At 37.2% G+C, this 13,885-nt stretch overlaps 1 protein-coding gene across 3 annotated transcripts in view; it reads right to left on the reverse strand.

Moving 5' to 3' along the window:
* cry3a (cryptochrome circadian regulator 3a) overlaps window positions 1-6,431 on the reverse strand; it is a 29,719-nt gene extending 23,288 nt beyond the window's left edge. For 2 of the 3 annotated variants that reach the window (XM_053625252.1, XM_053625251.1), the window contains exons 1-2: window positions 6,286-6,431; window positions 1,507-1,678 (exon numbers count right to left, since the gene is read on the reverse strand). In XM_053625252.1, the coding sequence (XP_053481227.1) occupies window positions 1,507-1,664 (158 nt within the window). In that variant the 5' untranslated portion in view covers window positions 1,665-1,678; window positions 6,286-6,431. The remainder of the gene's footprint in view (window positions 1-1,506; window positions 1,679-6,285) is intronic. The other variant, XM_053625253.1, reaches the window with a different exon arrangement.
* Window positions 6,432-13,885: the final 7,454 nt, after the last annotated feature.

Here is a 13,885-nt window from a genome sequence, read left to right on the forward strand (position 1 = left end):
CAGGAACAGTTACATGGCATTCTGTAAGCGTGAGTCAAATGAAAACCTTAAAAGTGCATAAATTAAAGAAACAATACATTACATTTATTCATTTAGCAGACGCTTTTATCCAAGCGACTTACAAATGAGTAAATTTCTAGTTTAGAAGTCTAGAAATTTCTAGTGCAAAGGTAAAAATTGTTCTCAATAGCTCGGTCTACTGCTACTTTAAGCCTGATGCACTTTTGTGACACCTATTTGCAATAAACAACACAATAAAATAAATAAATAAGGCTCTAATTTGACTCACCCACATATTATGACAAAGACCTTAATGATTAGTTTATATTGAAGACTTCAGTGTTAACAGGTTCATGGAATGTTCACGTTTAGATTGGTAGCACATTAGATTGAAAAGACTCAATACTTGTCTTCATGCAAGTGTTTAACCAGGAATGGGGATGCCATAAGTACACATACAGCTAATGAGAACAGGTCCACTCACCTGTATATAATTTTCAACGTGACACAATCTGGCAAACTGCTTTTTTAAAGCAGAATAAAATACTCCATTCACAAAATAAGCAAAGATTAATGACATGATCTGTGACACAATGCTTTCTGCTGACTCACAGATTTTCCACTTCCACTAGCATCTGCTAATCTCTTAGTTGGCCTACATTCTCCAAAGAATCAGCGATCAGTGCTAGCAAAGCAATGATCCCCAGGCTGGTCAAATTGCTAAGTGAGTGGACATGTTTAAAATAGTACCATATGGAAATGATTAGCATGACAGCAACAGGTTTGGGGAAGGTATCTAGTTTTAGCCAAGTTCATTTGGCTTTACTATGCAAACAAATTCACAACACAGTTAAGTGAAACCACAGAGTAATTAGTGCACTGACTAAAGAAAGCACTGTGTTACCTTGAATGTATTTATTTATTATTCATGTGCATATGTAAATGTTCATGTTAAATGTTCAAAATGCTATAGTAGTATACTAATGTAATCTGTATACCGCATGGAGCACACCTTGTACAACCTTGTACACCTTGTACTAGTAATGTAGGTCATTAATTAAGGAATTAAAAACTGGTTTGTCGGGTACATTGCCTCAGCTGGCAATACAACCAATGTGTGCAATTAGTATGCCATAGTTAGACTTTAAGCCAAAAGGTGCTTAAAGTCCAGGTAGTGTGTACGTGCTCAATGGTTAACTTGCATTTCAGATTAAGGTACTAATGAGGCCCCCATCAGCAGCTTTCTTCATTCAAGATTGTTTAAGTGCTACTTTAGTAATAACGTTTTCCTTTTATTGTGACCCAAGCTAACTAGCTAGATATTTTTATATGACTCATCTTAGAAGCAAGTACTTCACAGACATCGACAATTGCAATTATGCTGTTTATTTTACAAGATATATACAGTAAACAAAATGTTATGTTACAGGGAGCATGCATAACACTTCAGATTCACTGCTAACCAAACCATCAGTTGTACATAACAAAACCCAAAAACCCACTCACCTCCACCTGTTGACCCCAAGGTTGGATGATCCAGCAAACCAGGGGTCCAGGAAGTAAACACAGCGGATGGTGCCTGCACCCCGCACTGCCTCCTGAAGTGCAGGGTTGTCATGCAGACGCAGGCCCTTCCGAAACCAGTGGATGGAATTAGAGGCCATATTGTGTGTATTGGCTTTACATGATCAAGAATCAGGAAAATAGTCTGTTAGCAAACCTGCTAATGAGGTTCTACTCTTTACTAATAGGCTAAGTTCAAATATGTAGTTAAAAAACAACAACAACCTTAAGAACAAATATTAAACAGAACATATAGATAGAAATTTAATCATACCACCATGATCACAGGTTTAAAAATACATCATTAAACATTACATAATATGTAATACATGTATACATGTACATAATGCTTCTTATAACACGATGTAAATTACACATTATTCATAATGTACCTCACACATCATTATACAAGAGTATCAGGATAAATCACATTGAACAGTACACAACCAATACCATTGAACATCAGTTTCAATATTTATAACCAAAGATAAGTGCATGTAGTAAAATGTACTCTTACCAAGTTTTTGCTACCATAAACATCTGCCTACGACCATTGAGCCCATACAACCATAGTTATCTGCTTTCCTAAAAACTCTTTTCCTTCAAGACTGTGGACTGCTCCAGCTTCTGGCAAACATCCTGTCTATCTGTGCTATCTGCCAGAATTCTCAATCTGTGAAATTCAGTTTTCTTGGCTGCTTCTAAGTCTGATTCAACATGCTGACACAATAGTGATGTCCATGCTGACAGCGACTTAAAGCAGGGATTCCAAAAGCTAGTTTGGCACAATTTAGTGATCAGCATTATTTAAGACAATATAGCTGATAATCTATTTAAACTAACACACAGGTTCCCCACCCTGGTCTCACTACACATTTTAGTGTTTTTCCTGCTCTAAACACACCTGATCCAGTTGATCAGCTAAGTAACAACTATTCCTAAGTTGAAGTGGGTGCATTAGAGCATGGAACATACTAAAATATGCAGGACAGGGAGTACTTCAGGACCAAGGTTGGGAATTTGTACTCAAACACTACGTTACACTGCAACAGAGGCTTTTGTGACTTTAAGCAATATGCAATCACTTGGTAGAGAAGAACCTTGTCTGAGAAAAGAGTGCACGCTGCAGTTACTATAATTAAAAGCAAGAAAAAGAAGTCTTCACAGATGCAGAATTACTATTGCACTACTGTTACTATTCTTAATAAACCCATAATTCTATATGGGTGCATTTGTTAAAAACAAGTCACAAGAAAACCATTTCCCGTACTCTCTCCTACTCTTCAGCCTGTTGTCCAAATAGTAGGCCTACATACCGTTCACCCACAAGACTGATTAACACAATGACATAGAAATAAAGTAGTAAATAAAAGTAAATAATATATGGTATAGGAAACAGACAACTGTTTAAAAAATGTGACCTCAGTACTAGACATAATATTATGAGTCTGAGCCTCAAGTCCATGTTTTCAGACCGCAGTAAAGTTGTTTTCATATTGGGACATTGGGTGCACATTCGAGATTTGCTTGCTATTTCTCAAGAAATAAACACACAAAATGGACAAAATGTGTATTTTTTTAGTCTGGAGTGGACAGAGAACCAAGCATAACAATATATATTTTTAAATTTTCCCCAGTTAAAACCCGCTGAAGCCAATCTTACTGACACGCAGATAATTGGTTTAATAGTAATGGCGTCAGTAAGGGACCATCTAAAAAGTGCATGACCTGGGCAACTGTGTAAGATTCTACCAAGATTATAGGCTACTCTGCAGGACAACTAACGTATTGTAGTGTTATGATACAATGGGATGTAAGACTATTACATAGTCTTAAAGAAGTGCTCTAATAAAATGTGTGTGTGTGTGTATATGTATATTTGTATATGTATATATGAAAAGGATAAATTTTCTTAGATTGAATATAAAATATTTAAATTTTAGTTGTTTTTTTTGACTATGAGTTACAGATATAAATGTTATACATATTTTTTACGCATGTAAAACTAAATGCACTATGTTACAGTCTATTATTGCTACTATCTACAGCTACAACAGATTTTAAAAACAAAATTTTTTACTTTTTTATTTTTTAAATGAAAAATAATACAAAATTCAATTACTTTTTGACTGTAGGAGTTATACACGTAAAGCCAAATGCGCCATGATACTGTTCATTATTGCTAGCAACTACAGCAAATACATTTTTAAAAGTAAATGTTTAATTTTTTTAAAAAGAAAAATAATCAAAATTCAATTACTTTTTGAGTGTAGGAGTTACGCATGTAAAACCAAATCCACTGTGATAGTGTTCATTATCGCTACCAAATAGAGCAAAAAAGATTTTAAAACTGTTTAAAAAATCAGAATGTTACCTTTTTGACCATTAGTTATGCATGTAAAATTAAATGCACTATTTTACAGTCTGTTATTGCTACTAATTACAGCAAATAGATTTGAAAAACTCTGTTTAATTTAATTTCTTTAAAAGAAACAGTCTAAATTCAATAATGTTTTGACTTTAGGAGTTAAACAGGTAAAACTAAATGCACTATGATACTCTCTATTATTGCTACTAACTACAGCAAAAATTTTACATTTTTTTTATTGTAACTTTTAAAAATAAATATAATCAAAATTCAATAATGTTTTGACTAGGAGTTACAATTGTTAAACCAAATGAATGTTATGAATGTAATCTAACATCTACAGTTGTGGGTTTATATTTTTTAAGATTCCATTTCGAAACTGCAATTTTTTTTGTTGCAATATTTGCAATTTAAAGCTTATCGTCATAAAAGCTGAAGATAAAACAAGATCAAAACCTGATTAGCAGTTAGTCTTATGATTGTCCGCTTTTTAAAAATTTCAAAAACATTTTTAATAGTTTTTAAAATCTATTCAATGTAGTTAGTAGCAATAATAGACTGCATCATAATGCATTTGGTTTTACATGTATAACTCCTACAGTCAAAAAGCTCTTGAACAAAAATATATTTTATATTAAACATTAAAATGTAATATAAAATTATACTTTATATTTCATTTTTACTTGACAAACAGGGTGTTACTAAGTATTGACCATGCGGTTTTACATGGTGCTCCTTTCATTTTTAAAAAAAACTTTGTACAACCCAAACAAACAAACAAAAAAAATACACTAATCTTCCTTAAAATGTTGAAAAGAATATTTCATAATGAACATAATGAATTTCATAATGGACAACAGTTCATCTTGTACTCACTTAACTATTCACAGTAACAGAAATTTTGGCCAGTGGTGCCCACACGTTTGCATGCCACTGTATATTAAATTTTATTACAGCACTTCTGTAATGCTTTAGTGTAATAGACTACTGCACTTGTAGTGAGTCTTACATCCCACTGTACTGACTCCATGCTCTATCATAACACTACAATACGTTAGATATCCTGCAAAGTAGCCTATAATCTTGGTAGAATCTTACACAGTTGCCCAGGCCATGCACATTTTAGACGATCCCTTACTAACTCCATTACTATAAAGTGCTTATGACCTGCTTTTCTAAAAGATTAGCTTCAGCTGGCTTCAGATGGAGTATGGAAAGCCAAATGGGTCTTATTGGCGTGCATCATTAAGCCGTTTTCAGTGTAAAAACAGAGTTTTCTAATCGCAACCAGGCGTTAAGAAAATGCCGCTAGATGTTAAACGCCACACATTGCTTAATAGACACACTGATTTGCTCGTTACAAAGCAAAGAGAAGGAACTTTGTTTTACAACTTGGTTAGGTAAGGATTTTGTCTCTGCTGTCCATAAATATTATTCATTATTTAATAATGAGTGAAGGACATCAGGTCCAGGATTATCAGGTGCAGTCTGCATGCATAGAGTTCCTTCTCACCATTGTTGGTGTTTTGTTGATTGAATGATCTCACTTGCCGTAGATTCCTCAAACACAGTAGATGTGGAGCTTTGTTATGAGCAAATCAATGCCCCTATTAAGCTTATATGTGATGTTTACGTATGGCAATTAGAAAACAGTGTTTTTAAACTTAAAACGGGGTAACGATGCTCGCGAACAATGACCCTTTTGGCTTTCCATACGGGAGAAACTGTTTTAAAAAACATGTTCAATTGTACTTGGTTCTCTGCCCACTCCGGAGTAAGAAAATACCAATTTTGTCCTTTTTGTGTGTTTATTTATTGAGAAATAGAAGAGAGGAGCTCGAATGTGTAGCGGATGTTCCAAAAAAAAAAACACCAACTTTACCGCTGGAGATTTCAGTTATTATGCATTGTCGATGCAGCTTATCCAACATCTTATAGAACATCTTAATAAGCAAGTCGAATAAAAATGGTTGGGAAACGCTTGGTTCCTGTTAACCACAATCATTGCAATAGTGTGAGGAAATTAAAATGACGTTTGTGATGCCGGTTCGTCAAAGCGCCGAATGGAAATTAGGTCAATGCAAACTGGGTGAAACTGACCAGACTCCATCAGTAAACACCGATTCACACACGTATGAGTCGTCCAAACCTGACAAAACGTCAATACTGTCACTAGTACTATTCAGTAATAAAACGTTTAGGCATATTCGGGAGCCATAACTGGAAAACTTTGAGATAGAAACAGTAACGAATTTGGGTCACCGCAGAGCGAGTTATGTAACTCCAGCACCGCGCATTGCACAAATGCACATAATGTTACATTTAAAAAAGAAAGACTGCAGCGGACACATTACCTTTAAATGTTATGTCAGTCCTGAAGAAAAGACCATCTCCTCCCACGATATTTTGGGAAGCTCCGCTGGAACCGTCGCTGTTCGTACCCTTCTTGCTGAGCAGTAACGGTCCAACGACGTCGTGTACTGCTGCTCAGCAGGGCAGATTCTCTCTGTGTTGATTACACTGTGAGGGCAGCGGGTCGTGTGATTGGCCGAAACAAAGTCACGTGACAATGTCAGCCTCACGTTTAGGAAGCGTGGCGTATTATGGATCGGTAGAGCTGAGTTCGACATTGCGGTTGATACGAAAACATTTTATTGGCGACATAATGTATATGCGTTTCAGCACAACGAATCAGTTTCTTTTTAAGTTGTTTGATATTTTTGAATGTCGGTAAACTACGGTCTGGGTTGCAGGACCGTTTCTGGCCATTTTGGTTCCCTAGGCGAGATTCCTATTGGTGCCCCCAAACCCGCACGGGAAAGCACGGAGGTTCCTGGCCCTCTACATCTCTATCTCTCATCCTAACAGCAGTACCCACTATCACCAGGGATACCAGATGCAATCATAAAGCAGTACCTGATTAAAGATAAATAATAAACTAAACTAAGTCATTAATCAATAATAATAATAATAATAATAGTAGTAGTAAAAGATGTACTCTCCAGGGGCTTTAGCTGAACTCAACCATCTGCGGCTGAGCCCAGATTCTTCTCCATTTAAAAAATCATTTAAAAACGTATTTGTAAATAGACTGTTTCTATGCATTTTTGCATGTGAGGACTAATTGCTTTAAAAATTGAAAACTGGAGAAGGAAGGGTTTGGATTTGATTTACCATATGATCTGTACATGAATAATCCAGCCACTCAAATGTCTCAAATCAGCATCATATCAAATACTTATTTCCATTATTACTTGGCCTACATGATAGAAAATCCTCAAAACCCATAATACAATGGCAGCTTCATGAATGAGAGTTGAAAATGGCTGGGCACCCCATAAAAAGAAGGAAGGTCATTACTTTTCTTAAGCGTAAGAAATATGATATTGCGTTTCTTCATGAAACGCATCTTTCCCTGCAGGAAGCTGAAAAATTTGGGAAGATATGGGGTGGTCATGTTTTCTTTAGTGCTGGCTCAAGTAAGAGCAGGGGAGTAATTATATTGGTAAATAAGCATCTACAATTCAAATGTCTCAAACAGTTTAAGGATAAATTAGGGAGAGTAATTATTGTTTTAGCAGAAATTCAGGGGCAAAGTCTTATTTTGGCTAATATTTATGCACCCAATGCTGATGATCAGGGCTTTTTTATAGATCTTGAAGGGATGTTGCAATCTGCTGGCACCCCACATGATATAATATTGGGAGGAGACTTTAATCTTTTGATGGACTCAGTCCTTGATCATAGTGTTGCAAAAGTGTGTAAGCCCCCTAGAGCAACAGTGACGCTTCACAGGATGTGTAAAAATCTTGGTCTTGCAGATATTTGGAGACTTTTGAACCCATCTGGTAGGGACTATACATTTTTTTCTTCAGTCCATAAGATTTATTCTAGAATAGATTTTTTTTTTGATATCCAAATCACTCATTTCATCTGTTGCTGATTGTTCAATCGGAAACATTCTAGTCTCAGATCACGCCCTGGTGAGTTTAGCGGTGTGGCCACAAACGGAGAAGAAGAAATCATTTAGTTGGCGCTTTAATGTATCTCTTTTACAAAATCCTGATTTCCGACAAATGTTAAAGACTGAACTTGATGTTTATAAGGAGACCAACTGGTCCTTAGTATCCTCTGTGGGCGTGGCATGGGAGGCACTTAAGGCGGTTCTTAGGGGTCGGATCATACAGTATGCCTCATTCATTAAAAAATCCAAAGCACGAGAACTCGTGGAGTTGGAAGGACATATTAAAAGTGCAGAGGCAGAGCTGAAGCGCCGAATGTCGTCTGATGGTCTCAGAGAGTTGACCAGATTGAAATATAGATATAATACTATTTTGTCGAGGAAAGTGGAGTTTTGGTTATTCAGGGCAAGACAGTCATACTTTGAGTCGGGGGACAAAGCAGGAAAACTTTTGGCTAGATATATAAAACAGAGGGAGGCCCTTTCTACCATTCCCTCAGTGAAGTCTGTTAGTGGTGAAATTTTTACCTCGGCCATTGATATTAATAATGCTTTTAAAGAATTTTACTTTGATCTCTATAGTTCAATGTCTTCGTCTACTGATGAAGATATTAGAAACTTTGTGGAACCATTAGAACTCCCAAAATTGACGACGGAGCAAAAAAATGCTCTTGATTCTGAGATAACCCTGGAGGAGCTTGGCGAGGTAATTAAGGCCCTGCCTACAGGCAAGTCTCCAGGGCCAGATGGCTTTGCCGCTGAGTTTTTCAAATCTTATGCTACAGAACTGACTCCACTTCTGTTAGAAGTTTATACAGAATCATTAAAGAATGGAAAGCTTCCTCCAACCATGACACAAGCCCAGATCAGTCTGATTCTTAAAAAAAGACAAAGATCCAAGTGAGTGTAAAAGTTATCGTCCAATTTCCCTGATCCAGTTAGATGTAAAAATCTTGTCGAAAATTCTGGCTAACTGATTAAGTAAAGTTATGACATCTCTTATACATATAGATCAGGTGGGGTTTATTCGGGGCCGTAGCTCTTCTGATAACATTAGACATCTCACTGATATCATGTGGTCAGTAGCAAATGATCAGTCTCCGGTTGCTGCCATCTCACTTGACGCCGAAAAGGCGTTTGATATGGTAGAATGGGATTATCTTTTTAAGATTTTGGAAGTGTATGGGTTCGGGAATACTTTCATTGGTTGGATTAAGCTACTTTATAGACACCGGGTAGCGGCAGTACAAACAAATGGACTAATTTCAGATTATTTTACTGTAGGTAGGGGCACCCGGCAGGGTTGCCCTCTTTCCCCATTTTTGTTCTGTCTTGCCCTGGAACCATTAGCAGCTGCGATAAGAAAGGAGAATGATTTTCCAGGGGTGGTGGCGGGAGGTGTGGTGCATAAGCTTTTGCTTTATGCAGATGATATTTTATTATACATCTCTGACCCTACTAGGTCTATGCCTTGCCTCCACAGAATTATTAATTCCTTTTCCAAATTCTCAGGATACAAAGTCAACTGGACTAAATCCGAAGCTTTGGCAGCGTACTGTCCTGTAACGGCCTTTCAGCCTGGTGCCTTCCAGTGGCCCAAACAGGGCATTTTATTTCCAAAAAATTTGTCCGATTTAGTTAGTGTTAATGTTGACCCGTTAATAAAAAGGTTTTCGAGTGATGTAGACAGGTGGTCTTCTTTACATTTATCTATGATCAGGAAGGTTAATGTTATTAAAATGAGTTGTATTTCAAAATTCAATTACCTGCTACAATCTCTCCCTATAGATGTCCCTCTTTCATATTTCAAGCAATTTGAGAGTATAGCAAAGTCTTTTATTTGGAATGGTAAGTGTCCCAGGTTAAATTTCAATAAGTTACATAGGCTGGTTGACAAGGGTGGGCTAGGCCTACCCAAGATTCTGTTTTATTATTATGCGTTTGGTCTCAGACATTTGGCTCATTGGTCACTTCCACCTGAGAGAGCCCCTCCCTGGTTCTGCATTGAACAAGAAGTTCTTGCCCCTATTTTGCCACTGCAAAGCCTTTGCATTAATCTAACCAGAGAAGTTAAATCACACCCCGTTATTTCACATCTGCACTCAGTGTGGACAAGAGTGTCCAGAGTGTTTGATTCTGATATTTATCTCAATGTTGCCTCGAGCCTATGGCTAAACCCCAAACTACGTATTAATAAGTACCCTTTTTGTTGGTCAGAGTGGATCACGAGGGGGGTTAATACACTCGGTGATCTTTATGAGAGTGGTGTGATGATATCTTTTGAAAAATTGGTTCAACATTTTGGGATCCCCAGATCTCAGTTTTTTAGGTATCTTCAACTACGCCACTTGCTCTTTACTATTTTTGGGAGTAGCATGCACCCCCCTAAAGCAGCAGATACTCTGGGAGAGGTGATTTCTGCTTTTGGAAGAGGGCATGAAGCATCAGTGTATTACTCCTTACTGATTCAGAGCCTAGGGGACGGAGTCTCGACCACTCTCAAGAGATTATGGGAGAAAGATTTAAATTTGGAATTGGGGGAGGGAGAGTGGGCTAGGATTTTAAAAAATATAAAAACTGCATCTAGAGACGCAAGGGTGCGCCTTATACAATTTAAGATTTTACATCGGTTCTATTGGACCCCCTCTAAATTGTATAGGCTTGGTCTTAAAGACACACCCACCTGCTGGCGATGCCATTCAGAAGATGGAGACACTACCCATGTTTTTTGGGGGTGTCGTAAGATCCAAGAATTTTGGTGGAAGGTGCAGAGCTTTGTATGTGAGGTGTTGAACACTCAGATCTCGTTCTGCCCTAGACTCTGTATTTTGGGAGATGGGGAGGTCACAAAATTGGAGGATAGGTACAAAAAAGATTGGGTTTTGACCAGTGTGATGATTGGTAGACAGGTTATTTTAAGGGGATGGAAATCAGATGGAGTGCCCTCGTTTCCAGAGTGATGTATGGAGATGGGGAGGGTGGCTGCCTTTGAGGAGGGGTCGAGCAGAAGGATTGGAGTTGGGAATTCCTTCAGGAAGAAATGGAGCAGTTATTTGGCGTTTTTGGGGGACTCTCGAGGAGGGGCAGTGGAGAGTATAATTTAGAGTTTAGTCTATGATTATACTTGATTATTGTATTTTCCTTTTTTTTTCTTTTTCTTTTCTTTTTTTTTAATTGTGTGTATTTTTATTTATTTATTTATTTTTATTTTTTTGAATATGTGAGTTTATATTCTATTGACCACAGGGGTGTTCGTGGGGGGACCAGGGTGGGGTGGGAGGTTGGTAGGGGGAGGGGTTATAGTGAGGATTTATCTTAAAATAGTTTGTTTCATTATATATGTTGTTTGTCTATTTGTGTTAACTTGTGAATCAATAAAAGTGTTAATAAAAAATAAATAAATAAATAAAAAAGGAAAATGGCTAACTACTCAAAGTGACTGAGTAAACGTTTATAATCTGGTTGAAAAAACCTTGCTGATGGACCTACCTGATATGAACCACAATTCCCACCTCAGTTGTAGATGTAGTAAAACATGAGAAAAATAATGGTTAGTTCTCCAGATCACTGTTCTCAGCTCAGCTAGTAGCCTAAAATCTTGTTTTATGGAAGCTGTGATAATAAAGTTGTGTCCAAAAGTTTGCATACCCCATGCAGAATCTGCTAAATCTTAATACTGTTACTGTTAACAAAATAAGAGGGATCATAAAAATCCCATGTTGTCTTTTATTTAGTACTGTCCTGAATAAGCTATTCCACAAAGCAGATGTTTACACATAGTCCATAAGACAAGATAATAGCTGAATTTATAAAAATTACCCAGTTCAAAAGTTTACACACCCTTGTTTCTTAATACTGTGTGTCGTTATCTGGATGATCCATGACTGTTTTTTTTGTTTTGTGATAATTGTTCATGCCCTGAGCAGTTAAACTGCCCACTGTTCTTCAGAAAAATCCTCCAGGTCCTGCACATTCCACATTTCCAGCATATTCTGCATATTTGACCCCTTTCCAACAGTGGCTATATGATGTTGAGATCCATCTTTTCAAACTGAGGACAACTGAGGGAATCATACACAGCTATTACATATAATGCAAACATTCACTGATGCCCAAGAAGGTAACACGATAACATTAAGAGGCAGGGGGTGTAAACTTTTAAACAGGATGATCGGGGTAAATTGTTAGTATTTTGTATTCTGAGAGACATGTAATTATCTTATTTAGCATCTGAAGGGCAGTACTAAATGGAAAAAATACCTTTAAACAAAATGATGACTATTTACACTGATCATCTTGTTAAAAATTTTACATCCCCCTGGCTCTTAATGTATCATGTTACCTTCTTGAGATGTCAGGAAGCAGGAAATTGCTCTCTGTGCTAAACAGCATTCAGTTCAAAGCAATGCAGGTACTTTCATTTTGAAAACCCTAGATTGCCCTTAATTTTAAGGCAGTGACACAAACTACTACAGTAAATTCACAGGGCAAATGAAGTAGGTTAGTAGAAACAGACAGTATACCCTGGGAGGATATTGGAGTTCTGCCTACACAGTCAGACTGAGGTAGGTCAGTGATTCCATGTGGGAGTTCAGGCTGCCAATGTACAGTGCCCTCCACTAATATTGGAACCCTTGGTAAACATGAGCAAAGAAGGCTGTAATAATTGTCTTTATTGTTTAACCTTTTAATCTTTTGTTCAAAATAATTTACAAAAATCCTCTGTTCTCATAGCTATGCAATAATTATTGGCATCCTTATGAATTCATATGAGAAATATATATTTGAAGCATATTCCCATTGATATTTTACATTTTCTAGTACACCTGGGTGACTAGGAAAAGGAAATTGTTAAACTGTGAAAAAAAATTCACAAAAATACTCTGCTCTCATGGATATAAAACAACTGCAAACACAACACAGGTTTATCCCCCAAAAATAACTTTGTTAAATATGGGTTTGCAACAATTATTGGCACCCCTTTATTCAGTACTTTGTGCTATCTACCTTTGCCAAAATAAGAGCTCTGTGGTGGTTTTGGTGCACACAGAGAGGTAGCCATATGGAAAAGTATCTCATGCCCATGGTTTATGGTGGTGGCTCATTAATGTTTTGGGGCTGTTTTTCTGCCAGAGGACCTGGATATTTTGTAGGATACATAGCATCGTGGACTCTATCATATATCAACAGATATTAAATGAAAACCTGACTGCCTCTGCCAGAAAGCTTAAATGGACTGTGGTTGGATCTTCCAGCAGGACAATGATCCAAAACATACATTGAAATCAACACAAAAATGGTTTACTGACCACAAAATCAAGGTCCTGCCATGGCCATTCCAGTCCACTGACTTGACCACTGTGGGGTGAACTGAAGAGGAGAGTCGTGGACCTCAAAATTTGAAGGTTCTGGAGAGGTTCTGTGTGGAGGAATGGTCTCAGATTCCTTGCAATGTATTCTCCAACCTCATCAGGCATTATAGGAGAAGACTCAGAGCTGTTATCTTGGCAAAGGGAGGTAGCATAAAGTATTGACTAAAAGGATGTCAATAATTGTTGCACACCTATATTTAACATAGAAACAGATCTTTTGGAGGATAAATCTGTGTTTTGTTTGCAATTGTCTGATATCCTGATAACATGAGGGCAGAGTATTTTTGTGAATTATTTCAACAAAAGATCAAAAGGTTCAAGAATAAAGACAAATTTTCACAGCCTTCTTTGCTCATATTTACCAAGGGTGCTAATATTAATAGAGGGCACTGTAGGTAGGACAAACATGAGCTAATCATCAGTATTTAATACAGATCATAAGATGACACAAGCATGTTCATGGTTGATGAAAGAGGTAAGCAGAGGCGGACACAACCTACTAGATTCTGTTTGGATTAGTCATCTGCCTTCTGTGGTCAGTGTGGTGTATCTCAGACTTGGAAATGTTTGTGAGGAAAAATGACCGATTAGCCTGTTATAGCCAATTATAATATGTAGTTT

This window comes from Ictalurus furcatus, chromosome 5, assembly GCF_023375685.1.
Source record: "Ictalurus furcatus strain D&B chromosome 5, Billie_1.0, whole genome shotgun sequence".
Taxonomy (NCBI): domain Eukaryota; kingdom Metazoa; phylum Chordata; class Actinopteri; order Siluriformes; family Ictaluridae; genus Ictalurus; species Ictalurus furcatus.